The following is a 26820-nucleotide window of genomic DNA, read 5'->3' on the forward strand; positions in this document are numbered from 1 at the left end:
ACTGGTTCTGGAAGCTTCTTCCTAGCCCACCCTCCCAATGTTCCCTCCTTTGGATGATCTGGGGAGGAGCTGTGGGCACATGCATGGTGACTCAGGACCAGGGCTCCACTACTCTGAGGGCAGCTGATGGGGAGAAAAGCTGTGTGCACAGCTCTGGGACTTGACCAGGTGGGGGGAGGGGCAGGTGTTGCTTCACTCTTTCTCCAAGCCTGTCCTCGGTATGGATGGACAGAAAGGCTGGGCTGACTGCTGCCCTTGGGCGTGTGCCCCTGGAACCCTTCTTCTCTGAGCTCTGACACTCTGTCGTCTCTAGGCCCGTTCTGTGAATTGGGGCTCCTGTGGGGTGCATGTGAGCCTGGACAAGGCTCCCTTGGCCTGGAGAGCCCAGGCTGGGAGTCCCCCTGCTTTGAAGAGACTGAGTCATCGCCATGCGTGCCACACATGTGCAAGCATGACGCCAAGCAAGGGGCTCTTGTCTCTCTGAATGTAGTGGGGAGCCCGGGGCTCGCAGAGCTGGGGGGCGCCCCAAACTGTGGCAAGCTGGCAGGGCCCCCAGGGGGCACGGGGCTCCTCTGCACTTCTTCAGGGGCCTCTGCCTCCGCTGGGACAGCCCAGGCCCCTCACCTTCCTCCTCCCTGCCAGTTTCTCCTCCAGGGCCCCACCCGGAGGACTTGCACCAGAGGGCGGAAGAAATTCAATAATGGAGCGAGTGGCCCTGGATGCCTGAGGCCAGGGAGGGCCCAGCGCAGGCCAGGTGGCCCTGATCCCCACCTGCGGGCACCCACAACCCGGGGCCACCTCCAGGCTGCTGGCCCTGGGTTCTTCTGGCCTCATGCAGGCTGTCTGCATCTGCATGGCAAGGCCCTCCTGATCTCAGAATAAAATGGTCCCACGGGGGTGTTTTTAACCCTCTGTGCCTTGTTCCGCCGGCCCCTGCCACGCCAAGCCCGGAGTTTCCGAGGGTCTCCCTGACTACTTGGTGCCTGGCATCTGTCAGTTGACGGGAAGGATAGGTGGATGAGGGTCCGGACTGGAGCTCTAGAGATGACTACCAGAAGGTCACTCCTTTACCCCTGAGGAACTTCCCAGGGGGTGTCCCTCTGCATTCCTGCTGGAAGGCTCCAGGCCCCCTGCTGGTGCCTGGAAGAGTTGTGGGGCGGGGGTGGGGGGGCGTGTCCATATCTTCCCCGTGCATTTATTGAGTGTCTGTGTGTGTCAGGCAGGCTCCGGGGCTGGGACGGTGGGTAGGAGAATTGAAGTGATTGAGACAGAGGGAGTGTGGGCGTGACTGTGAGGAGCGCTGCACGGCGGTGGTGGTGGTGGTGGTGGTGGTGGTGGTGGTGGTGGTGGTGGGTCTGCTTTCACAGAGAGGGTGGCAGGAAGGGGACAGGGAGGACTGAAGACTGGGGTGCCAGGCTGTAGAACAAGAAGGTGGTGGGCATGGCCAGGGAGGAGGAGGGGGGTGAGGAGGGGCAGGTGGGAGAGGAAGTTGGGAAAGGGAGGGGGCTGAGCCGGGGCAGGGACCCCAACTAGGCCAGCTTTTTTCTGGTTAAGGCAGCCCCACCGGCAGCCATGGTTTTGCCTGATTTCCTGGTGCTCTCGTAAAAGATGGGTCTCCTTTTGTGGGAAGCTTCCTAGGGGGCTCCCAGGCAAAGGGCTGAGGAGGGCACCTGAGCACAAGGAGAAAGGAGCCTGTGTATAGCTCTGCAGGTATGTGTTGGCCAGTCCTGCTCCAGGCTGTGGCTGTGGGGGGGGGCCTTCCTGGGGAGGTGCCGGGGCCTGGGGGGGAAGCCCATGGAGAGGTGTGGGTGGCTCCCACCTCCAGAGTGCTCCTAATGAGCACCTCCTAATTTTGAACTTATTCTTGTCAATTATGACATTTAGAGAGATGTATCCACACAAAAGCAAGAAAAAATTGGATGCCAATTATCCCCAAACCCGGAAGTTTCCATTGCCAATACTTTGGTGTGTGTGTTGCCAATCCCATCTGTGTCTGTGTACACACACCACACACATCACACACGCTGTCCGTCACACCCTCCCACACCACCCGCCACACCACAGACACGCACCACGCACCACACAGCACATACCACGCGCGTGATGTGGGAGCGTGATCGGTATATTCTAAACTTAACCACCCATCTTTCTATGCTAGGATATATTTTTCTGCAACGTAATTTTCCCCAAATGAAAATAGTATTATTTTTATTCTGATGATGCATGCAATCTACACCCATTGTTAAAAAAGGACACAATAAATGGAAGCTGAAAATCCTCATCGTACTGCTCAGGAACAGATCCCCTGAACAGATTAGATTGTAATCTGTGCCCAGGTGCACACCAAGTATATCACACGCCCCCATGCACGTGCACACATGTGTTTTCATGTGTCCATTTGTTTTTAATTAAATGGCTCCTCCTGTGACTTTAACCTGCCTTCCTGGGGCACTGCGTGTGTCCTACCATTTTCCTGGAGGAACGGAGGCACCGGCCCACCACCTGCCCACTGGACGTCTACTGTCTCAGGGCTCACTCGTGGATGGGGGCCGCACATACACACACACACACACACCTCCCACCTAGTTTTCCTTTGGGCAGAATTCACAGAGGCTGCATTTTCAGGTTTTAGGAGCATTCCCATAATAATCTTAGCCTGCTTGCTGGTGAGGCCAGTGAGCGTGGTGCCCCTGGGACACCCGGTCCGTAGGGAGCATTGCCAGGAGCTTCCACTTTCCGTCTTCCGGGGACTCACTCAGGAGCTGAAGGTCCTCTTCACACGTGGATGCGGGAATGTGGCATTGAGGTATTTCCTCGGGTCCCTTACTGGAGACGCCTGCCCTTCCAGCCTCTGGAGAGCTCTCTCCAGACCCTGCCGCCCTCCCTGCAGCCTGTTGCGGGGAGGACCTTCTCTCCCTTTGAACTTCGCTACATGGAATTGTTCACTCTTGTCAAATCCATCTGTCCTGTCCTTCAGGGTCTGGTTTGCTGGCAGATTTAGGAAGCAGTCCCCAGACTAAGATTATACAAGGTTCGATCAGATTTTAATCTTCATGCATTATTGTTTTACTTATAATTTTATGGTCAGCCCGGAATTACTGTGTAAGATCTGAGAGCCAGCTGGCAAGAACTTCCCACGGGGCTAGTGGTGACTGAATCCCACTGCGGGGCAAGTCTCCCGGGGATGCTCCAGGCTGTGGCTCCTACAGCCTCGGAATGCCCTGTCCCCGCCATGGGACAGTCTCGCCAGGGCTCCGTGTCCCTGCAGAAGATGCTAGCTGTTACTCTGTGCTTCTTCAGATGACTTGATTTGGCCCGTTGTGTTCAGAAATGTCTTGTTGACACTTTGTAACTATTCTAATTGTTTAGTGTGATTGGGAGACATGTGGCATCTTCAGTGGCTTGAGGCTTCCAGGCAAGTCTGTGCTGTCCCTGTCCGGTCTAGTCTGACAGTTTCCTGAGCAGAGGCGTCCCCACTGGCTGCTCTCCCTGTCTCTCCTCACACCATCCCCGGGGGAAGTCTGCTCAGCTCTCCCCAACTGGGCCACTTCCAGAACCTCCTGCCCCCACCACCATGGCCCTCCTCTCTGTCCCTGCAGCCAGCAGAGGCCAGCCCATGCTGCTCCTGCACTCACTTGTGTCCCATCCAAGTCCCCTGCATGGCTGCTCCCCTGTACCCATAGCTTACTGTCCCCCTTAGGACTGCTCCAGCCCCCATCTCAGCCCCCAACTGGCCCTTGCCCCCCCATCCCTGTGGCTCCTCCCCTCCTGTTCCCAGAAGGCCACTGTGGAGTCCTCTCCAGCTTCTGGGTCACAGGAGCATTGGGTTGTTACCCCTGACTGCCATGCTCCCAGCTCCTGAATATCATAGACAAGATAACTGGATCCCTACCATGCAGGAGTCTGCATTCTAGAAGGGAGAGCCATCCTGTGGGACAAATGCCTCCTTGCCAGACTCCAGCAGGACAGGAATGGTGCTTCCAGCAGAGTCTCCCGGGCTGCGAGGATACCAGCTTGTGCAGGGCCCCTTGGGGCCAGGGAGGGGTGGCCCCACCAGAAGGGCACAGGCCCACCTCCCTGCATGCATGCAGGTGGGGGGTTGCGGAAGGGCACAGGCCCCACCTCCCCCGTGCCCCTGGGGGTGCACAGGCCCCATCTTCCCTCCTCCCTGTGGGCCTGGGGTTTCCCTGGCATCCACGGCACCAAACCTGGCCCCAGTTCTCTGGGTTGGAGCCTGTGGCTCCTTCTTCCCCGTTGACAATGGCAGTGCGGCAGCCTTATGTCTACGCAGGATGCTTCTAGCTGGTTTCTTGAAAGGATACAGGCGCTACATTTTAGGGATTGTACACCAAAGTTAATCATCCCGGCTTAAATCTTTTCCTCTGGACTTCCCTTAACTTACCCGTCTGGGTGCCTTTGTGTGTTTACCCTTCCGTGTGAAGCGCCCCTGCCTGCCCACCCCCACCCCTGGCCCCTCTGTCATCCAGAACATTCTGTTCCTCAGGAATCCCGCCGCTTGTGTCTTGGGAATACCCGGACCCAGGCACCTCTCCCCTGGGTCTTACAGGGCTCTGGGGCATTGGGGCGGGAGGGTGGGTGTGCGCCTCATCACCCTGCTCTGTGCCAAGCTCTGTCGGGGGTGGGGGGAGGGCTGTAGGGAGGCTGGCCCGGCAGGACAGTATTGTATTCTGCCTGCGGTCCGACCCCCCCCACCCCATGGCGGTCCACGGAGACCCCAGCCAGAGCAGGGTGCAGCCAGCCTGTTGCAAGAGCAGCGGGCAGCTGGTCTGGTCTTCAGAATCTCCGTGACCACATTGTCTTTACTCCACGGAGCCAAGGCCCAGTCCTGCCAGAGTGTGGACCAAGGGGTGCCTTTTTATGGCCACCCGTCCTGGGGAAAGCTGCAGCACACAGCTCTCTCCTAGAAGGTTCTGTGACGCTGAGCCCCTCTCCCTGCTTCTGCTCTGCGAGCATGAGGTGTCCCTGAGGCTCTGGGGGGACACACCTTCCTTCTCCTCTGACCATAGTGTGTGCAGCCTGTTGGCTCCCTGCAAACATGGAGTTGGGGTCACTTGGGCCCTGTTGCAGAGTCGGGGTCCCACCGTGCCCAGGTCAGGCCCCACGCCAAGCCACCTCCCCATCCCCATGCCCCTGCTTTGTGGGCTCCACTGTCATGGGGAGCTGGCCTCCCTGGGACTTGGGGGTGTGGGAGGACAGCAGTGGGGGTGTGCACTCAGAGGGGACAGGGCACAGGGCCTGGTGACTTGTGAGGGCATAGTCACCTTGGAACGGAAACGCCTTAGCAGGCCTGGCACACAGGTCTGTCTGGGTACTCCCCTGAGCCTCAGGACTGTGAGGGCAGGAGTGTAGGCCAGCCAGGCAGTGGTGTGGGAAGGATTGGTGCTCCAGGAAGAGCCTGCTGGGGCAGGGGCAGAGTGCAGTATGGAAACACCCAGCATGTGGGGGACACCCATGGGGGATGGGCTGCAGAGAACATGCCCTGTGTCTCCAGGAGCTGTGGGAGAGCCCTCAGGGTGGATGTGGTCAGCGATGGAAGTTGTACTGGGGGTGGGGTGTGATCTCACGCTGGTCCTGCTGTGGGAAGTGCTTGTGGGAGGAGGGGGTGGCCTACAGAACAGGGAGCGGAGTGTGAGACTTCCTCCTGCTCCGTTGGACTGTGGAGGGGATGTGTGTGTGTGCATGTGTGTGCATGTGTGTCTGTGTTCATGTGTGTGCCTGTGTACATGTGTTTGTGCATGTGTATATGTGTTTCTGCATGTGTGTCTGTGTGTACACATATGTCTCTGTGTCTGTACATGTGTCTCTGGGTGTCTGTGTGCATGTGTGTGCGCACCTACACATGTGTCTCTGTGTGCGTGTGTCTGTGCAAGTGTGTGTGCATATGTCTGAGTGCGCATGTGTCTGTGTGTGCACGTGTGTCTGTGTGTATGTGACTCTGTGCATGTATGTCTGTGTGTGCATGTGCATGTTCATGTGTATCTCTGTGTGCATGTTTGTGTGTGCAGGTATATCTTTGTGTCTGTACATGTGTCTGTGTACATGTGCACACATACCTGCATATGTGTCTCTGTGTGCGTATGTCTGTGCATGTGTGTGCATATGTCTTTGTGTCTGCGCATGTGCCTTTGTGTGCTTGTCTCTGTGTGCATGTGTGTGTCTCTGTGCATATGTATCTGTGTGCATGTATGTGTGCATGTGTGCGTGCATGTGTGTCTCTGTGTGTGCATGTGTGTGTAGAGGGTAGTGCTGAGCAGGTGGAGTGCTGGGTTAACAGGGGGCTCACCCAGGCAGCTCCTGAGGGCTAGGTTTGTTGAGGCTGGTCTGGGACTAGCCCACCCACCTCTTCTCTCCCTGCCACTCTCCCCCTTCCTCTGGCTTGGGAGTGTGCCCAGACAACCCCCTTGCTCACCCATCCCCTGACCCTTGCTCCTGTCTTCCTGAACCTCTGGGCTCTACTTGGCCACTCACCTGGGCTCTTGGCACCCTCTCTCTGGTGGGGAAAGACGTGCCCTGCTCCCTTCCCTGGTTCTAGGAGACCACTGCCGGGTGCAGGTGAGCTGGGGCAGGTGGGGAGCAGGACAGCAGATGTGTGTGGGGTGCCCTCGGTGACCAGATGTGTGGCTTCACAGCTTGGAAGTGCCCACAGCTCCAGGGGACCTGGCCTACAACAGAGCCCGGCTCAGTGGGGGAGCAGTGGGTCAGGAGGGCACTGGAGAGAGAGGTCCCAGCAGTGGGTAGGTGAGGGATGTTCTGGCTGGAGAGCCAGTGTGCAGGGCCATGGGCACGCGACATCTGTGGTGGTGTGCTCTGGAGAAGGCGAGGCCCAGGAGGGGGAGCAAGGGCTTGATGAGCTCCACTTGGATCAGGGGAGCCCACAGGGCCGGGCAAGGATGAGGCATTTGAGAGGAAGCCCCATCCTCGGGGTGTGAGCGGAGGGCCAGGGCTGGGGAGATGGAGGGACTGGGCTGGTTGTTATGACCCCTCCCCGGGCTCTTGGGAGAGTGGGTGGCACCCTGAGGGGCGGCCAGGTGAGGTCAAGGAAGCCTTGGGAGGAGACACCCAGGTAGCCAGGAACAGAAGTGATCCGGGGCGTCTGAGAGAGGAGCAGCCCGAGATGAGCTCAGGATGGAGAGGGACGGTCCATCTGGAATGTTAGTGATGGACTCCAAGGGCCTGGAACCCACGGTTGTCAGGGTTCCACCCAGAATCCAGTGTTCTGTGACCTCCGGAGAGATGGGCAGTGGGGTGGCCTGGTGGGTCACAGGAAGGACACAGACAACACAGGGCCAGGAGCTGTGGGTTCCTTTCCTGCCACAGAGTGGAGGCACCCCCCACCCTGTCGTTGGGAGGCAGACACTGCCCTGTCCCCTTCCTTGGGCCTTGACTGCAGACTGACCACAAGCCAGTGTGTCTGGCTTAGTTTTGTTTGTGGTTTGGGTTCTTTTATTTTGAAGAACCCACCTCCCCCCACACTTGAAAAGCTTCACAGCCCCACAAAACCTGTATCTGGGCTGGTTTCACCTTGAACATCTTAAAAAATCCACAAAACAATACAAGGATCCCTGACCTACCACCACTCGGGTGGGACACCTGTCCTCACTGATGTCTGCCCTGAGCTGTGCTCATCCCATGCCTGGTTTTTAAAGAACCGGAATGAAAGGCAGCCAGCACTCCACTCCTGTCCCCTTTTCCTTCCTGTGTCCCTAAAGGGCACATGGGACTGCTTTCTATTGTAAGATTTTACACTGCACAGCGCTTTGGAAAATCTCTTTCTGCATTCTGATGACAAGGAAAATTGAGCACTTTTTTATATGTAACTAATGATTATTTATCCTATTATTATTTAAAGATTTATTTGAGAGAGAGAGAGCATGGAAGTGCGCACACACAAGCGGGGGGAGGGACAGAAGGAGAGAGAGAATCCCTGACTCGGGGCTCGGTCTCGATTGCATGACCCTGAGACCACGATCTGAGCCGAAGTCAGGAGTCAGATGTTCAACTGACTGGGCCGCCATGGCCACCCTGCCATCCTCTTTATTATTTCTCAGGCATTTGGAGTTCCGCGTCAGGGATTGGGCTCCATGGGCGTGGGATTGCAGTGCGTGTTCTCGCCGGGATGGCTCTGTTCTGGATGGTGGGAGCCTCTGTTGTTTGCCATGGCCTGTGCTTTCGTGTCTGGTCCGTCTTGTGCAGGACGGAACATTGGAGTGGCCTCGCATGCCCGTGGCGTCCTTGCGGCTCGCGGCTCTGTGTCTCCGGGGACGCTTGCTGTGCCCTCGGGTCATAATGTCCCCTTGTCTTCTCTGTGCTTGAAGCGTGGCTTTCCACAGTTTGCTTCTTAGTCTGTCCCCAGTTCACATGTTGCTGGTGTGAGGTAGGGGACTGCTTGAGCTTCGCCATGTAGCTAGTCGAGGGCCCCCCACGGGTTATTTTATGTGCCCTTCTCGCCCACCCCCTGGCAAGCCCTTCATCTGCTCCCCTCCTCAGACTTGCCTTTTCCAGAATTTCCTCCAGAGGGACTCAGACAGGCCTGGTCTCTGTAGCCTGGGGGCTGCACTCAGGCTGCCAGCCTGAGGTGCAGGGGGCTTTCCTTTCTCTGAAACAACCAGCTCACTGGGCCCCTGACCTGCCTCCCCGCCACAGCTGGCCAAAGGCATGGAGCTCCTGCCAACCTGCCTCTTGTGCGGGCCCCACCTCCTGTGGGGTCCTCATTTTCTGTGGGGAGGGCCCTTGCTTTCTGTGGGGGGTCTCTACCTCTTGTGTGGTTCCTGCCTCCTGTGGGGTCCCCATGTCTGTGGGGTCCCTGTCTTCTTTGGGGGGTCCCCATCTCAGCTCTGGCTGATGCTTTTACCAGTCTCCTGTTTTCTTTTAAACAATGAGCTTGTTCTAACCCGAGGGCTTCCGTCTCTCTGACCCCACACGAACTTCTGTAGACCGTTTGTCCGCCAACCTGACGCTCTCCGGCTCTGGCTCTCAGTGGTGGGTGTCTTTGGGGCATGCCGTAATTTTTAATTTAAGTTCCCATCGCAGGTGATATGGGACTCCCTCTCCCAAAGGCCTCTCACTCTGTCTGGGTCGGGGAGTCCTGCCTGATACTGGCTGAGGACCAGTGGGATTCCCGCTCTGGGGAGATGGTTTCTGGGCAGAACCCCGCCAGGCAGAAGGGCCCCCCCCCAATACTCCGGAGCCCCGCGACGGCTACTGGCTTTGTGGCGTTCCTTGCCTCATGCAGTGTGCAGCGTGCAGAATTGTCCGCCGAGCTGTCCGCAGGGGCGGGCTCATCGCTGTGAGCGTCAAAACCAGACATTTCCTGGTGTTTCCTCCCAAGGCTCATGCTTGATTGGGACAGTCTGTCTGGTTCCCACTGCTGGTGCTGTGTGGTTTGAAGCTCCTGAGAGGTTCCTGGCTGCCTCGCTTCTCTGCCTTCCCGGGTTGGGCCCGGAAATGGGTTTCTGCTAGAAACTGTGCAGGGTCCTGCTCGCATTTTCAGGCCCCGCAAAGGAAGGAGGGAAGCATTTCCCTTCACCGAGGTTGCCCGTCACTGGGTCCTGTCCGTCCGTGCCTCGTCACCAGCCCTACACCCACCCCCACCTTTGACAGATTGGACCCACGACTTGCCACCTATCTTGTTTCCTGCAGGAGCACAGGCCCCCAGTTCCAATCCTTCCACGTTCACTAGGAGATCTGTTGTCTACCCGGAACTAGAGCTAGCCCTTTGATTATACGTGTAATTTCTGGCCAGAGGGCTTGTCCCCAGGTAAAGGAGCTCTGGTCTCCTGGAGGGAAGGAGGACAAGACTTGCCACGCGTGTGTGCATGTGAAGCCCTGCGCCAGCCTGTACGCTGGAGGGGCTGGCTGCTCTTGGCCGCCAGCAGGGACTGGTCCTCGTGTCTGCAGCTTCCCGGGTGTCTCCAGGGGAATGAATTGGGACCCAGAGCCAGGGAGCAGCCTCTCCCTGACCTGGTCCCCACCTGCCCCTGGCTGGTGCTGGAAGCCCACCTCATTTGTGTCCTTCCCCCACAGGGAAAACAGAATTAGCTGTGTTCACAAAGAACTTCCGGAAGTCCTCAAAACACCTGGGCAAGAAAGCAAGCCAGAAGCCTGAGCCCCCAAAGCCACCAGGCCGGCCGAAAAACTACTCCACATACAACCAGGAATGAGTGTCTGGTGATCCACGTGTTCCGTGGACTCTGGAGGCTGTGTCCCAGCCCGCCCAGGGAGGGAGGCCGTCCCCTCACCCCCACCCGCTGGGAGGAGTTGGACCACCCTGCCATCCCCTGGCTCTAGGGTGGGCGGGCTGGTGAGCCCCTGGTCGCTGCTGGGCCACAAGGAGCCGCAAGCCCTGGAAAAGCCTCGTTTTTCCCTCCCGGGGCACACCACCCACCACCCCTGCACAGGGGAGCGGGGTCCTGGCCACTGGCTCCTCGGCACATAGGCCCACAGAGGAGAGGCTGTGCGGGGAGTTTCCAGGCAGACTACCATGTCCGCAGTTCCCAAATAAAGTGACCTTGCGGCAGCTCTTGCTTCCGGGCAGAGGGGCACCCTAGGGGGTGGGGTGGGGGTGGCAGCTTTGCCCTGGGTGCAGGCCCTGTTCGGCCCTGGGGACAGACTGGACCATTGGGATGTCCATACAGGCCTGGCCTCAGAACCACGCGGTCCCTATGCTCTGGCCTCCTGGGTGTCTCGGAGGCTACTTGGAGGAACTGGAAGCTTCCCGGGGCCGGTGAAAGGATGTGAGTCCAGAGCAGAGAAGGAGTAGACAGCAGATGGGTCCTGGCCTCCTCCTTCTCCCAGGCACCGTGTGGGCCCAGGGTGGGACGGGGAGACCCAGACCAGGGGTGCCGTCTGGAACAAGAACCCCTTCCACGTGCCCTTAGTCACGTCCTGCTGTGTGCAGCCCAGGGGCACGCACCCGCCCAAGCTGTGCAGGAGGGGTCCGCGGCAGCCACACAAGCTCTCCAACCTTTTATTCGTACAAGGACTCAAGAGCATAGGACGCCAGTTGACACCGTGCAGCAGAACACAGCAGGCCTGGCTACTGCCTGGCTGGGGACTGTGCTGGGCCGCCCCAGCAGGGAGACGTATAGTGTAGGCCCCCGACGGGACGGCCATGTGCAGCCACATGCTGCCATCCAGGCACGCGGGCAGCCACCGCCCCAGAGACCCTGAGAGTCCAGCTGGCCCTCACCTACAGGGAAGGGGGCCCCAGGCCCTGCCCCCTGGCCTGGCATGAGCAGGGTTGCTGTGGGGTGGGAGTGCCTGTGGGAGTGTGCTGCCCGGTGGGGCACAGGCTGGGGGCCCTGGCCAGCGTGGGAGGTGAGGCAAAGCAGCGCTAAGTGGCCTTGTCAGGCCCTGGTGCTGGTTAGGACTGCTGTCCCTGGCCACAGTGGCTCAGCATCCCATAGACCCTCAAGAGTCCTCTTGCCTGAGCCCTTTTCTGGCGGGGTCCAGCCCCCTCCCCAGGGCCCAGGGCGGCTAGGGCCAGGAAGGGAGGGAGGGAGGTCCTGAGCCTGGGGGAGGGTCTGGACAGCCCGAGTGAGCAGGGGTGGCCCCCAGGTCCGGGAACCCCCAGCCCTTCCAAGCTCTGGGAGGAGGAGCTGAAAAGCAGCTCTGAGTGAACAGATGGAAAGCGTCTGTGAATGTCTGTACGTTTGGAAAAGCCCTTAACTATCAAAGCCCCCCAGGCCCCTACAGCTGGTGGGGTCAGGAGGGACCCAGGTGGCCCTCTGGCTCTCGGGGTCAGGCCCCCTGGCCAAGCTGAAGTTTCACCGGCCACCCAGATCCTCTGGCCAGGTGTGGCCTCCAGCACTGCCTGCATCACCCCGAGCATGGGGCCCCGGGTCTGGTGGGGATGAGGCAGGAGCACGGGCGGGGAGGCCCTCTGCACAGTTGTGGGGCCCTGTGTTCAAGGGGGTGCCCATGTCTGCGGAGGGCCTAGCCTGCTCTCCTGGGAAGGCCAGGATCAGCACCCCCCGCCCCGCACGCAGGTCACCCAAGAGCAGTGCCCAGAGGGGGTGAGGCTGTGCCCATGGTGGCCCCTGTGCACCCCAGGCCTTTGCAGCTGGTCCTTGGAGAGAATGAGGTCCACATGGACAGTCAGCAAGGGTTCCAGCCCAGGTAGAACTCTCCTGGAGGCTGAGGGGCTCGGCGGATGTGTGTGTGTGTGTGTGTGTGTGTGTGTGTGTGTGTGAGATCATGGGGGCCTGGCTGAGTCGGAAGGTTCATGCATAATCTCAGAGGTCCGCTGGCCCCTAAATGGCAGACACCCCGCTGCCCTCCTGGGGATCCTGAGGCGCCCAGGGCTGGGCCTCGGTTTCTGACACCTGGAGCCCAAAGTTCTCCGTGGGAAGAGGCAGGAGAGGAAGGCACAGGCTCGCTCTCTCCAGCGGGATGCTGCTCAGGGAGCTGGGGGGAGAGGCGCAGGTGGGCAGGCGGGAGGTGGCCACCGGCATCCCCCAGGTCCCTGAAATACATGGCTTTTGGGGACATTGTTCCTGGCTGACCTGAGGGCCTCCTACAAAACTAAAAGCCAGGGTGGCCGGTGGAGCCAGGAGGGAGGGCCAGCGCCCATGCCCCCCACCCGCTCCAGTGCAGTCACAGAGCCGGGGTCCCTCACTGTCCCTCCCTGTCCTGCCCTGGGGCCTCTAGGCCATGGAGAATTAAATATCATCTGTTCTGCGTTTTGGCAAAGTCAGTTCTTGGCCTCGGTCCCTGGGGCCTGGGGCAGTTACCGCCACGTGGGGCTGGCGGCTGAGAGGACCAGGGCGAGGAGCAGCAGCAGCAGGGACACGCAGGGCTGGGGGCAGCTCGCAGCCGCGGTCTTCTGGCCCTCCCGTTCTGACAGGCCAGGGAGGGCATGAGTCAGGGTCGTCCGTGAGCTGGAACTCTTCTTGCTGACCCTCCGGTCACAGAGGTCGTCCGGGCAGCTATCACCACTGCCTGAGCCACTGCTGTCGTCACCTGGGGAGGAGAGGATGCTCCAGTAGGCCCGCCCTGCCATAGACCCTGAGCATCGGGGACCCAGAGCCCAGCCTCCCGCCATGGGGGCCTCCCGTGCTCCACCTGGACCTGTCAAGGCCTGATGGACATCCTGGCCAGGCCGCTGTGCTTGGGGATATGGGTGTCTGCGTGTGTGTGGGGGTGCCTGGTGTCCATGCCCAGGGAGCGGCAGCAACCAGAGCCACCATGCGGGCCCAGGGGCTGGGAAGGTCCCTGCTCTGTGCCCTTCCCACACACCGCCCTGTGGCTCCCAGTCCCTGGGGCCCCGCCCGCACTGGCATCCTGGAAGTCCACGTCGTTGCCACTGTAGGCGCCACGAAGCCGATTGGTCATGACCTTCAGCTGCATGATCTGTTGGCGGACGGTCATGTCGGGCTTGGTGATGTCCACCTCCACCTCGGGGTTGTTGATCTGATTGGCCAGGCCATCGCCCATCACTTCTGGGAGGTACCTGGAACGGCCGAGGACAGGCCCTGGGTCACTGCCTGCTCCCTGCAATGGGGTGCTACTCCGGCATGCCCTCCCACTTCCTCTCCTCCTGTCCAGGTGCTGGCAAGCCTGAGACCCCCCGCAGCCTGTCGGGGGCCGCCAGGAGACCACAGAGTGTGGTGTGGATGCACCGAGTGGGGCGCACGCCACCGGGGGCTGGCCCAGGCCCTTGTCTAGGCTTCCCGTGTCCCACTGCGTGCCCGGCGTCAGGCATGGCCCCGTGCACATATAGCACTTGGTGACATAGGCCAGATGAGGGGCCTGGGTGAGGCTTCTGAAGCCAGCCGGCCTATGGGCAGCTGGGCAGCACCCACCTGCCTTTGGCCATGCCGTTCCAGCAGCGGTCATCACTGGCACTGCTCATGGCCAACTTCTCACTGCACAGCACACCGGGGAGGCTGATCCAGAAGTCTTGGGCATCCCGGAGCTGCACCTTGGCCTCCGAGACCTGCAGGGTAGCAGCCAGGTCATGGGGCACCCTGCTCAGCCTGCCCTCCCGTCCCCTGTCCACCCCAGGCCTGGCCGGCTGAGGCCGCTCACCAGCTTCTCCAGTGCGCCAGTGGGAGGCTTCTCCTGTAATACCAGCTTGCCTGGGTGCCGCTTCTCCTCGGGCCCAGAGCCCTGGGGATTCACCTTGGGGTTCCCACAGCCCTGGATGACCTGGGGAAAGACCATGGGGGTCCTGGAGGGGCACGAGGCCAACTCTGGGCTGCCCCGCCATGCCCGCTGCACCTGCCTGCCCACACCTTGGCCGTGAGTATGTCCTTGTTGTCCTGGAGGGCGTTGATGGCTTCTGCCAGCCACAAATGCAGGTTGCCGATGACACTCTCTGCTCCCGAGGGGCCCCAGAACTTGTCGGTGATGAGCACCATGGAATCTGGCCCAAGTGTGAACACACGCACAGAGAGCGTTTTGTAAATATGCACGCTAGCTACCTCACTTCAACATGCTAGCTCATGCACGTGCTGACACACACGCACGCCAGATCACCAAGTGTCTGCTCATGAACACGTTAGCTCTTATGTCTGCTGGCAGGTGCGTGCACGCAACGTGTACGGAACCTCATGCGTGTGCTGGCATGAACTGCACTGGCCCACCATGTGCCCATGCCAGCTGACACGTGCTCAGACCACGTTCTAACACGCACATGTGAGCACACGTCAGCACACGTGTGTGGGGTAGCCGCGCCAGCACACGTTAGGGCGTACACCGGCTGGCATCTGGGCCTGCTGGTGCACCTCCCGTCAGCCACGTCTGCGCACACGTGCAAATGTGCACGAGTGTTAGCCCACTACGTGTGACACACGTGCATGTTAGTTCAGGCATAGGTGGCCTGCCCTAGGTCACAGGCGTGTTGTATGTGTGCACAGCGGGGCACTTGCTCGGGGGTGGGGAGGGGAGGGAGGATGGGGAGCCATGACCCCAGAGGGCTGCATGCCAGGTAGCAGTTGGAGTCACGCTCTGTTCCGAATGGCCTCCCCGTCCCATGACTCCGGGCCCCTCCCCCTCCCAGGGCCATGGCCCACGCTCCAGAGGGCAGGCTGGCTGTGTCCCTGCACCTGCAGACCCCTTCTCTGGCGCGTGGTGGTGGGGACAGCTCACCCAGAAGGTTCCTCCACTCGGCATCGAGGTCGGCCTGGTTGGCCAGGCAACCCTTGAGCACGTTGCGGCAGTAGTCAGGGCAGGGCCGGGCGCCAGGGACCCCCAGGCAAGGTGCGCAGTATGCCAGCTTCATGACGGCCCTCGTGCACTCCGGGCCCAGGGGCACCTGGGGAGGCAAGGCTGCCTGAGCCCCACCTGGCAGCTGGCCGTGTCCAGCCCACCAAAGAGCCCCAGGGTGGAGGACTCGAGACAGAAGTCAGGAAGCTGCAGCTCAGCCCCAACCTGTCTTGGGGACCCTGTCTCATCTCAGAGGGTCAAGCAGGCTCCCAGGGGTTGGGCCATCCTCCTCACTGCAGCCATCCCAGTGCGCGAGTCCCTGGAACAGCGCTGTTCCCAAACCTCACGAGAAGTGTGTGTGTGCCTCCCCTCCATGCTGATGAGGGGACTGGGGCTCGGCTGGGAAGGGACTCGATAAGGACTCCAGCTTGAGAGGGAGGTGGCTCACACCCAGGGCTGTGTGGGTCTGACTCGGGCTGCCTCTTGGGGGAGGTACCCTGCAGGTCCTCAAGGCCTCAGACCCAGCCTGTTCTGGCCTCCTGACGTTGTCCACCCCACTTCCCCGCTCCTGTGCACCCGACCCCTGCGGTTCGCTCAGCATCCAGCTCCCTGTTCTTCTCCCACCACCCCATGCTGCTTGGGACCCAGCCTGACAGAGGAGGGACTGCTGCCCACATCAGAGCTCTGTGTCCGGATGGGACGCGGGATGGGACGCGCTGTCTGCAAGCCCAGGGCAGAGGGATGGGGGTGGGGCTGGGAGGCGGGGCCATTGTGCGCACCTGGGCCACTTTCCGTACCACGTCGCCGGCCACGCCCAGGCCCTGCACGAAGGCTCGAGCTGCCACGAAGGCGCGGGTGGCGCGCAGGCGCAGTTCGCGAGGGGCCTCCCCGAAGGGCCGCAGCGTGTCGGCCTGCTTGCCCAGGCAGTCCAGGTAGTCGTCCGGGAGGAGCAGCTGCGGGTGCAGCTGCCGGAAGAGGCGCTCCAGCAGGCGGGCCCAGAACTCGGCCAGGGTGTCCTCCAGGTGCAGGTTGGCGCCGCGGTAGTACAGACGCAGCTCGGCGTACAGGTCCCGGAAGGCCCTGGCGCTCTGCGCGTACAGCTCGCCCAAGGCACCGGGGAAGGCATCCTGCAGCGCCCGCTCCGACTCGTTCAGCAGGTGCTGGAAGTGATCTGGGCCCAGGGAAGTGGGTGTGAGGCCTCCCAGGGTCTCCTGGCCTCCTGCCCACTCCCCAAGCCTCCGCCGGAGCTGGATTCCTGGGGGCGGGGAGCTCTGCCCGGCATCCCCGATGCTCTGGGAGAATCAGAGCCCAGGCTGTGGAGGCTGGAAGGGCCCTGGGTACCCCAGGACTCTCAGACCTCCCCCCTCCTCAATGGCCTGGGGTGCAAAAGCCTGCCTGGGGGTCCCTCCTGGGCCTCAGGGCCTCCAACTGGGATTCCAGTTGACATTTTGAGGCTGGGGACAGACACAGGGTGCTTCAGTGACCTACTGGGATCACCTGTAAGGTGGGTCCTGAGCCAGGGGGTGGGATCCACCTCCATTCTGCCCACTGTCCCCTGCAATGCCTCCAACCCCCATGTGTCTGGCTGTCCTTCTCTTTCTCTTAGATGCCCTCCCTTGAGTTCCATAAGCCTCAGCTCTTATCCTGCCCCCAGAAGCTGGCCTGCCTGATGGCCCGGGGAGGGTCTCATGCCACCTTTGGGATGTGCCCAGGACCTGGACAGGCGTGCTGAAGCCCTCTGGGGGAGAGCAGGGCATGAGCATGTGGAGCAGACCTCCATGGTTTTGGGGAAATGCCCCTGTACCCTAAGTGCCCAGAATGGGACCCTCAAGAGCTCCCACCCCCTCTGGCAGGGAGAAGCAGAGTCTGTAACCACACAGACCCTCCACTCAGACTTGTCCCTGAGAGCTATGGCCACCCTCCCTGCACAGGCCCTGGGCCCTTGGGCAGGCTCCCCTACATCTACCCCCATCCCCCAAGGCCTTGGGCTGGCTGTCGGGCTGGCTGGGGCAGGAGATCCTCCACAGCACCACAGGTGGGAGTAGGCAGCTCCTGGCCAGGCTGTGGAACCGTGAGCAGGGGTTCAGGGGCTGAGATCATGGACCTCAATGCCTCTTGGGACTGCCTGGTGACTGCAGACACACACTCTCCCTCTTCTGTCCACTAAGGCTCTGCCAGAGCACCTTCCCCCTCCAGTTAGACTTTAGGTCACTTCCTGGGGGCCCCACCCCAGCTCCCACCCTGTTCCCCTGAGGTGACCACTGTGGGCATCATCATACCAGCCAGCTCCATGTTGTCTTGGGCACTTGCTCTCTGCCTGGACCTGGTGTGAGACCTGGTGAGAGTCTCCCAACCACCCAGCCGCTGCCCTGGAGACAGGAAGGCCACACCCGGGGCCCCAACTGCCTCTTGCTCCCATAGCAGGGCAGCCCCAGCCTCAGTCCCCTGTCCCGGCTCTGCGCCACCGGTGGCCGGGGCAAGGCCTGTCCCTGTCTGTTGGTGACAAGGAGGCATTTCAAGAGCAAGTAGGTCCCCACTGAAGGGCTGGGCCTGATCTCCCCAAACGGACACGTGTACTGCTGTGCACACCACAGGATGCACGAGGCCTGCACAAAGCCTTCTGCTCCTGCCTCGCCCGGAGAGCTGCCTTCGCGCCCAGGTCCCCCCAAGCCTAGGGGCCTGCTTACCATCGAAGCTCTGCAGTTGGGTGGCGAGTGTGGTCTGCAGGGCACGGCCGCTGTCCAGGAGGGCGGCCTCTAGCTCGGCACGGCTGCGGTTGGCCAGCTTCTCCTCCATCTCGCTGGTACAGCAGGTGTAGCCCTGGGGGCAGACCCTCAGGTGCTCTCCTGTGGGGAGGGGCTGCTGTGAGGGAGAGGAGGGGCCCCGGAGGCTGGGCAGACCCTGGAATGGGGCACAGCTCCAGTGGGGGCCTGGGTTGATTGTGCAGTCCCCAGCGCAGGACACAGGAGTGGGGCTGCCCTCTGCGTATGGCCTCCAGGCCCTCGGGGGCAAAGCCAGCCGGGGTGGCATAAAGCAGGGGTGCAGCTTCTCTGCTGTCCTCCCAGCCCCTGAATGCCCCCCTGCTGCCACCACGCAGGTGAGGCGGACCATCCCGGGAGTCCTGGCACAGTTCAGGAGATGTGTGCCCCAGCACAGAACGGCCTGGGGGCCCTGGGTCTGTGCAGAGGCGTGGATTGCCAGACGGCTGGCTCCCCAGGGCAAGCTTCCAGGCCTGCAGGGTGCCCTTGGCCTGGACTGAGGCTGGGGGGGGGAAGGCCTCCCCCCACCACGACGGGCAGGGCAGGACCATCAGAGCCTCCTCCGACACCCAGTCCAGAGGTGCACGGTCCCAGTGAGGACTGCAGGCCTGAGTGGGGCTACTGACTAGGGGGGTGGGGTGCCTGGTGAGGAGTGGTCCTGCACGCGGGGGGCCTGGACACACCTGGGTCTCCATCAGGTGTGGGCCCCTTCCTCTGTCCCCAAAGCCCTTCTCACCCCTCAAGCTCCCAGCAACGCACCACCCATGCTCTGTCCCGGGGCCAGGGCCAGGGGCTCAGTGCACACAGCCTTGCGGACACACCGTGGAGCCGTGCAGGGAGGTGTGTGGGCCACAGAGCAAGGAGCCTTTGAAAATGCGGCGGGGCCAGTGTTAACAACCGCGGTGATTCTGAGGCGGGTGCTGGGACCCCATCTTACAGACCGGGAAACAGGCTGGTGGAGACTCAGTTTCCTGTCCAGTCCATGCTATGCCGCGAGGAGCCAAGTAGCTCCGTCAGGCTGCCTGCTGTCAGGCCCCCATAGCCCTCCACTCCCCTCCCCACCCTACTGGCCGTGGTTCTGGCCTCAAGGCTGTGGAGGAGGCTGGGCCCTGAGTGGAGGCAGCGGTTTAACCTGAACAGGGTCTGTGGAAGGCTCACCCTGTGCGCTGTTGTGGGGGGCTGGATCAGCCTGGGCAGAGCCCTGGGAGTCCTGAGCCTGATCCGAGGGCAGGGGGGCTCCCAGGTGATCCTCAGAGGAGGGTGAGCAGCCCCGGCAGGAGGCCTGGAGGGCACAGGCAGCTTCCAGCAGAAGCTTGGCGTTGCGGGGTGGGAGACAAAGGTAATTATCCTGAGGCTGAATTAATCCTAAAGAGTCGGTGGGAACCACCAAGTCAGACTGGGCGGGAGTGTCTTGGTCTCCCACGCTCACTCGCACAAGCCTGGGCTGGGTGAGCAGCGGACAAAACAGAGCGGCCGTGTACACGCCCTGTGCCGACTGTGTGCCGTGCGATGCTGCGCGGGCTACAGGCCCCTGCACACGCAGTGGGACTGGAGGGAGGATGTCAGAGGTGCCTGGAGGAGCCCACTCAGACACAGCGGGGGAGGAGAGGTTTGGGGGCGTGGAGGTGGAGGGAGAAGGCCAGTCTCTCCTTCCCCTTCCCACATGGGCCCTGAGCAGTCCCACTCCCCAGGCCCCAGGTGCCCTCAGCTCTCAAACACCTGTACCCTGCAGGGGCTGCCCGTCTGGGGGACCACCACCCCTGCTCCCAGGGCCTGGAAGTGATGTTAGTGTGTGTGTCTGAGGGGGGCTCTGGCCCCCACCTTGGGATAGGGCTGAGGGGGTGTGACAGTTGGGGGTCTGAGACCTGACCCCCGGGGCGAATCAGGGCTTTCAGGGCCACCTGGGGTCAAGGGTCGGAGCCTGGCTCCACAGGGCTGAGAGTGAGGAGGCACCCACCCACATTCCTGCACCCCTTCTCATGAGGGCTGGGTGGGCAGGTGCCTCCAGGCAGGAAGGGCTGGGCCCAAGAATGCCTCCCATCCCTCTGTCTCGGGGCCTTTGCTGACTCGTGGTGTGGCCCTGGACCTTTGTCAGCAGGCGGCAGGACACTGGGCAGGATGAGGGTCCTCTTTATGGGGTCCCCGTGCACCAATTGGCAGAAAGCTGAGCTCCCTGTCTCAGCATCCTCTCTCAGGATTCTCTGCGTACCAGGGTCTGGGTGGGTTGGGGGGTGAACTGGGGGCATGTCCTGGAATGGGGGCAGGTGTCAGCCTGGGCTCTGCTGCACTGGGCACTCGGGCTGGCTGGGTGGGCACAGGCTGCCAAAGCGAGAAAGCACTGGAAGGCCATAGAGATGGATAGCGTCTGTGACTGGCTGCCCTCCAGTACCCTGGGGAAACCGACCAGCTCCCCAAACCTGCCAGTACGTGTGGACAGCAGAGAGACGGGGCTGCAGATGAAACCTGGGGAGACACAGGGAGCACCCCCCACACCCTGTGGGCAGGCTCTGAGTGGGCCCATGGGCACTGCCAGCATAGCCACCACTCTCACCCCAGCAGTCTCCCTGGAGCCTCCCCAGCCCTGCCTGGCCACGTCGTCCAGCCGCCCGGTGGCCTGCGCCGTTCCGGCTGCCCCAGCACAGCCCCCGTCCCTCCCTCCCTCCTCGGACACACGGGAGTGAAGACACGGAGCCAGAGCCCGGGCGCCGGCCTGAGGCCCCGGGCGGGCTGGGCCGAGGCGGCCCCCAAGCCAGCTGCAGGGCGGATGCAGAGGCTGGTGCAACAGCAACAGTCAGGACGCAGAGCTCTGTGCTTCCCTCCTGCCCACCCTCGCCCGGCTCAGCCTAGTGTGCATATCACTGATAGCCCTGGACATCAGCCAGATGGACGTGGGCTCTGCAGGACACTCCCCTGCACCGCCCCCCCCAAAAGAGCAAGCCTATGCCTCCTGGTCTCTGGGTCAGAGCCAACTTGTGCCAGGGTGGTGGGCTGCCAGGAGCAAAAATAAACTCCCTGCCCCTGGCGGTGTGCAAATCCCACTGGTGGCATTCTGTACTCTGTCATTCCACATCCTCTGCCCCCAAACCCCCACCTCTCCTCTCAGCTCAATACCTGCAGAGGAAGGAAGACTTGCCCAGGAGGGAGGGAATGCTCCCCCCGACCCTGGGAGGCACTGGCGGGTCCACTCTTCCCACTGACCCCTCCCCCAGCTGGCCAGCGACCATCCCTCCTTTCTCCCTCAGTTGCTTTGCTGTTTTTGCAAAAGCTGGCCACAGCCTTCCCTAGTTTGTGGGACATTTCCTCCCATGGGTGATCTAAGTTTTTTGGGGGAAGAGGGGAGGATGGTTCCTCCCTCACCCCAGTCCCTGTGGCACTGCTCCTCCAGGCGCTGCCCCTGAATTCCAAGATGCCCTCTGATCCTGTTCCTCAGGGTTAAGTTCTTGCACCCACTTCCCTAACCTCATCAGCAATGGCTTCTCTTCCTCGGCAGCAGACCACCCATGTCCATCTTCTCCCCTCCAGACCCAGACTTGCTGGGGTCACCCCAGATCCCTGACTTCTCTTCACTAAGCCCCTACCAGTCTGGGGCTCCAAACATCTTTAGGACCCACACCCTCCTGCCACCTGCTGAGCCATGGCTCCCACTGTCCTGTCTTAGCAGCCTCCCAAGAGCGTCCCCACCCAGCAGCCACCCTCGCCAGCACTGTCACCCCAATGCTTTAGCCCAAGACCCTCACCCCAACAGTGCTCATTCTGTCCAGTGCTGGACACAGACCTCATGTGTCCAGGCCACACCTGGCAGCCACCTGTGGCTGGTGGCGCTAGAGCCCTCCCAAGGAGACTGCAGAGGGAAGGTGGCGCCATGCCAAGCCCATCTCTCCAGAAGCTTCTAAGGCTCACACGAGAGTATGCAGCCTGCTGCTCAACCTGTCTTTAAAGCCACATCCCAAAGACTCTGCACCAACCGACCCAGCCACCCCTAGCACACTGATTCCCTGTAGACAGTTCGCCTGCACTGGCCGCCTTGGGGCTGAGATAAGGTTGTGTGGACAGCCCCAGGACACACCACGTGAGAGGCCCAGGTCTGGAAGAGCAGGAAGGGCACTGCTTCCCCACCCCTCCCCTTTCCTTAGTTCTGGACCCTCCATCGAGCCTTGCTGGCAGGCCGGGGGTGGCCAGGTAGAGAAGGCTTTCCCAAGCAGTACTCTTCTCTGGACCACTGCCCCCTGCCCACTCCTGTTCCTGGTTGCCATCCAGCCCCGGTGGCCACGAGGTCCCCCTGGCATGGCCACCAGCCTGCTGGGGGTGGGAGGCACTGAGCACACAGAGGAAGGTTCCCTGGTCACTGTCCACACAGGAGCTCCAGGCCTTCCTCTCTCACCCTTCTGTCTGGAAGCCTCTACCCCTGACTGGTCCCTGAAAGGGCCACACTTGATCATCCAGAAGGGTGGCCTTGGACCCCCCTTGCAGAGGACATTTCAACCGCAATCTCTTACCCTCCCTCCTAACACATCAACAGCAGCTGTAACCCCTCCTGCCTCCTCCTGCCTCCTCCGACCCAACCTGCTTTTCTACCCCTCACCCACCACCCAAAGCCCCCCCCCCCACCCCATTTCAGGCAAACGAAAGCGTCACCAAGGAGCCCTCTGTCACTTCCACCACGCACTAGGACCCAAAACCGAGGGGCATCGCTGCGGACACTTCCTCCCTTGGTGGGTGGGAGGGGTCGCCCCCCCCACCCCCGGCCTGCAAGGGGCGGCTTCGCAGGCGTGGAACAAAGGCTGGGGGCCTGGGTGCCCTGGACAGTCGCCGTTGGCCCGGGCAGAGCCCTGCGCCCCATGGGGCAGTGTGGAGATGCACGGGCGCCTGGCAGCACCGCGGGGACTGGGCGCTGGTGCAGTGGGCCCGGCGGTGCCCAGGGGGTGCGGGGGCTGCAGCAGGCAGGCAGGGAGGCAGAGAGCAGTATGGGGGCCACGTGGGGGAGGGGCAGGGGGGCTGCAGCAGGCAGGGTGGGGGTGGGGGAGGAGGGCAAGCGATTGGCGGGGAAGGGGCTTGCCGCAGTGGGCGCGGCAGCAGAGGGGACTCGAGGGGGCTGCGGCAAGCGAAGGGGAGGGGGATGGGTTTGACGGAAGAGGAAGGGGGGCTTGCTGCAGGAAGGGGGCTGCGGCAGGCGCTGGGAAGCACAGGAAGGGATGGGGGTGGGGAAGGGTGTTAGGATGCTGCGGGGCAGCGGGCAGAGAGGGACCTGGGGAAGGGGAGGTGGGGAACTGGAAGGGAGAAGAGGTGGGGTGCTGCTGGGGTGCGGCGGTGATGGGGTGGGCATGGAGACTGGCGATGGGGCTCCTGATGGGAAGAAGTGGAGAAGGGGATGGGACGTGGAGGAGGGCCCCCATGCGCTTGTGGTGGGGATGAGGGTAGGCGCAGGATGGACAAAAAATGCGGCCAAGGCGGTGGTGATGGGGGACAGGGGTGGGAATGAGGATGTCGAGGCGGAGGGAGTGAAGGTAAGGGTGGCAAGCCTGAGGATGGGGATGCAGGTGGGGGGGGGGCGGGGAGATGGAGATGGCTTGGGGCAGACGGCTGGCTGGAGACCCAGCCTGGATCCCAGCCCCGCAGACGCCACCCGCGCTGTGGCCCGAGAGCCCTGCGCGGTGGTGGCGGCGGCTCCAGCGGCGGCGTCCCAGGCTGCGGTGGCGGTGACGCTCCGGGCGGCGCGCGACTCCGGGTGCGGGCGCGTGGGGGCCTGGGGACCCGGCCGGGGGAAGAGCAGGAGCAGGACCGGGCCGGAGGGCTCGGAGGCGGCGCGGGCAGACGGGAGCCGGGGAGGAGCTGCGGCCACCGCGGCCCCGGCAGCCCCGCCACCGCACTGGCGCGCACGGCGAGGGCGGCGGCTCCAGGCGCGGGGACGCGCCTCCTCCCGCAGCCCCCGCCCCGCCGCGCTCAGCACCGCCCCGTCTCCCAGGAACCCGCGGGCCGCCTGCCCGCGCCCCCTGCGGCCCGCAGCCCCCTCGCTCCCCGCGGCGCGGCCTCTCCCGGGGAGGGCTCCCCAGCTCTGGCCAGGAGGACGGGATCGGTCCTGCAGCACTGCCAGCGCAGGCCTGGGGCTCGCTGCTCAGGAGCCAGGGCCCATCCCAGGAGGCTGAGGGGGGTCTGGGTGGGGCGGGGTGTCAGATTTTTCCCTGGGGATGGAGAATGACAGCTGACCACCTGGGAGCTCCTCTCCTGCCGACAGTGGCCAGATCCCCAATGCTGCCTGGGTACTCAAAGCCACCATCAGTTACCCCACATCCCCTACCTAACTCCCTCCAGCCCCCCAGTCTCTCACCTGAGTGACCTCGGCCTCCATCCCCACTGCTGATGTCCTTCCCCTAGGAAACAGTAAACCTGGCCTGGGCACACAGTCCACCCGCCCAGCCCCTACCTCCTCCCTGGGCGCTGTCCCACACTGGTGCCTCTCCCTTCCTCCAGGACACCAGGATACCTCTCGCCAGTATCCTCTACTCCCTGGAGCCCTGGCCCTGGTCCTGCTTGCCCCTGGCCACCACTCCCCCTGGAGAACACCACCCTTGCACCCACCCAGGCCAGGCTCCTCTCAGCAGCGCGTCTGTGCCCCTGTCAGCTAGCCAGCCCGCAGGGACATGTGCCTGGCAAGCAACTCTTGATCGAAGTCCTCTCTCTAAGGCCTCAGCATCTCTGGGCCCCAGAAGCAGGCGGGGTTCAGAGGTAACTCACAAGGCTGCTCTCTGTGCTGCCTGCTTCCTGCTCGAGGATCTCCTGGGCAGGCCACCCTGCCAGTGGCCACCAGGCTTGGGGGTGCCTTGGCAAGGCAGTGGGCCTCATTCACATGGTCACAGCTCTGGGTGAGAGGACGGGCCCCCTCCAAGTAGTCTCCCCAGCATTCAGCTTCAAGGTTCCCAGCTCATGCCATGGCCTCAGAACAAATCAGGATGAAGGGGACCCTGGCATTGTGCTACTTAGGATCCTAGGTCTTTGCTGCAGGGCAGGGAACACTTGGGGCCCAGGGTTGAATGTCCCCAGAACCTCTCCCATCGGGCCAAAGTTAGCCCTGCTTTCTTATCCTGGGCCCAAGTTGGGCTGTGGAGAGCATTCTGGTGGGTATGTGCACACGCCAGTCCCTGCTGGGGCTGGGCAGTGGTGGGGCTCTGCCTACCCTCCCTTGGGGCCTGGGCCAGCCAAGGGGACCCTATGACAAGTCCATAGGGAACAACCTGGAACAGCAGGAGGAAACAGCAGCTCAGAGACCCTCTCAGCTGTGCTCCCTGCAAAGACACAGCGCAGGCCCACCCATCCACTCCGTGAATGCCCAAGATGCAGAGATGGCACAGACTCTCAGCTGCGCCAGAACCCCGAGCAAACCCTCCAACTGAGGGAGCTCGTGGGGGCACACTGTGACCTGGGTCTGCTCTCAGCTCAGGCCCCATAAATACTGGGGGCTATAAAGACAACTGGGAAGGGGCAGAGGGCTCGGCTGATCCCCTCTGACCCAACCACTTCCCATAAAGGTTGGTAGCCATGTCCAAAGTCACAGCCAAGCTCGGCCTGGCATCCCAGCCCGTTGCCCCTACCCAGCTCATGACCTGCCACTTCCACTAACTCTGGTTCTCGGTGCCCTTCCCCCTGGCTCAGCCCTCTTCCCATGCCCACTCAGCTTGCCCTCTGGGAAGCCTTCCCCGCTCCCTCAGGGCCACCGCACCTGCTCAGGCCGGCAGTCACCCCGGGTCCCAGCTAGCCGCCCTCCCAGGCAGCAGGAGCGCCACACTGCCTGCTGCTGGGAGCCTCCACTTCCCTTCTCTTGTCTCCCCACCCAGCACCCAGGCCAGACCTGGGTCAATAAACAACTGGGCACGAGAGCTGTACAGAGGGACTCTTTGTCCAGTGCTGCCATTCAAGGCTTAACCCCAGCCGGGCCCCAGAACGGCAGTCTCAGACTTCCCTGACCCGACCCCTCCCCAGGGGCCGCGGGACAGCCAGCGGCGTGCTGGGGCCATGGGGGGAGTTTTTGGGGTGAGTTTGCTCCCCACAAGGGCTCCCTTGTTCTGATGGAAACCCAGCCACCTTGGCGGGAGATGGAGGATGGGCCTCCCTTGCCCCCATGTGCTATAAGACCGCCCCTGATTCCAGGCCCAGGGGGATCCCGGAGCGGGAGGGTGGAGGCGGACGTGGGAGCAGACATGCTCCACCAGCCTGGCCCACCTTTCCCTGGGGACCCCGGTCCCCTCCCCTGGCTGCTAGGTTGCTTCCTACAGCCTGGGCAGCACCTCTGCCCGCCCTGCCCTGGCTGCCCCAGCGAGGGGCTGGAGACAGAGGCCAGGACACAGGTAAACAGCAACTTTAGATAACCTGCGTTATTTTTTAGTGTAAAAGAATCTGGCCCCGAAGAACTGTAAGCAAGGACAGGAAGGGAATCTTGCACACCCTGTTCAGAGCTGCCTTACTCCTAACAGTCAAAAGGTGGAAACAAGCCGAGTATCCATGGAGGGAGGGATCTGTGAAAAAGTGTGGCCCGTCCACACGACGGGATATTCCAGGACCAAGTAGGACACCTGCTATGATGTGGATGAATCTCGACCCTGAAAACTTGCTGAGGGAGAGAAGCCAGAGTGGAAACAACAGATCCTGTCTGACTCCACTGACACGAGGCCCCTGCAGTGGTCAGACCCACAGCGACACAGAGCAGAAGCATGGGCGCCAGGGGCCAGGGTGGCAGGGAGTCTGTGCTTCATGGGGACAGAGTTCTAGATGGGGAAGATGAGAACATTCTGGAGACAGAGGCTGGTGACGGGTCCAGGACAGTGCGAATGCAAGTAATGACCCTCAACTGTACACAAAACCAGCGAAAATGCAAGTAATGACCCTCAACTGTACACAAAAT

At 62.0% G+C, this 26820-nt stretch overlaps 2 protein-coding genes across 2 annotated transcripts in view; one reads left to right on the forward strand and one right to left on the reverse strand.

Moving 5' to 3' along the window:
* Window positions 1–10536, forward strand: part of ANKMY1 (ankyrin repeat and MYND domain containing 1) — a 46457-nt gene extending 35921 nt beyond the window's left edge. Inside the window, exon 18 of the mRNA XM_080799199.1 lies at window positions 10045–10536. Within this exon, the coding sequence (XP_080655325.1) occupies window positions 10045–10181 (137 nt within the window). The 3' untranslated portion in view covers window positions 10182–10536. The remainder of the gene's footprint in view (window positions 1–10044) is intronic.
* A 435-nt stretch (window positions 10537–10971) lies between these two features.
* GPC1 (glypican 1) overlaps window positions 10972–26820 on the reverse strand; it is a 28582-nt gene continuing 12733 nt past the window's right edge. The window contains exons 2-9 of the mRNA XM_080798767.1: window positions 17856–18014; window positions 15948–16339; window positions 15112–15277; window positions 14256–14386; window positions 14050–14169; window positions 13824–13957; window positions 13296–13471; window positions 10972–12981 (exon numbers count right to left, since the gene is read on the reverse strand). Coding sequence (XP_080654893.1) covers window positions 12749–12981; window positions 13296–13471; window positions 13824–13957; window positions 14050–14169; window positions 14256–14386; window positions 15112–15277; window positions 15948–16339; window positions 17856–18014 — 1511 coding nt within the window. The 3' untranslated portion in view covers window positions 10972–12748. The remainder of the gene's footprint in view (window positions 12982–13295; window positions 13472–13823; window positions 13958–14049; window positions 14170–14255; window positions 14387–15111; window positions 15278–15947; window positions 16340–17855; window positions 18015–26820) is intronic.

The sequence above is a fragment of the Martes martes genome (genome assembly GCF_963455335.1).
Source record: "Martes martes genome assembly, chromosome: 3".
NCBI lineage: Eukaryota > Metazoa > Chordata > Mammalia > Carnivora > Mustelidae > Martes > Martes martes.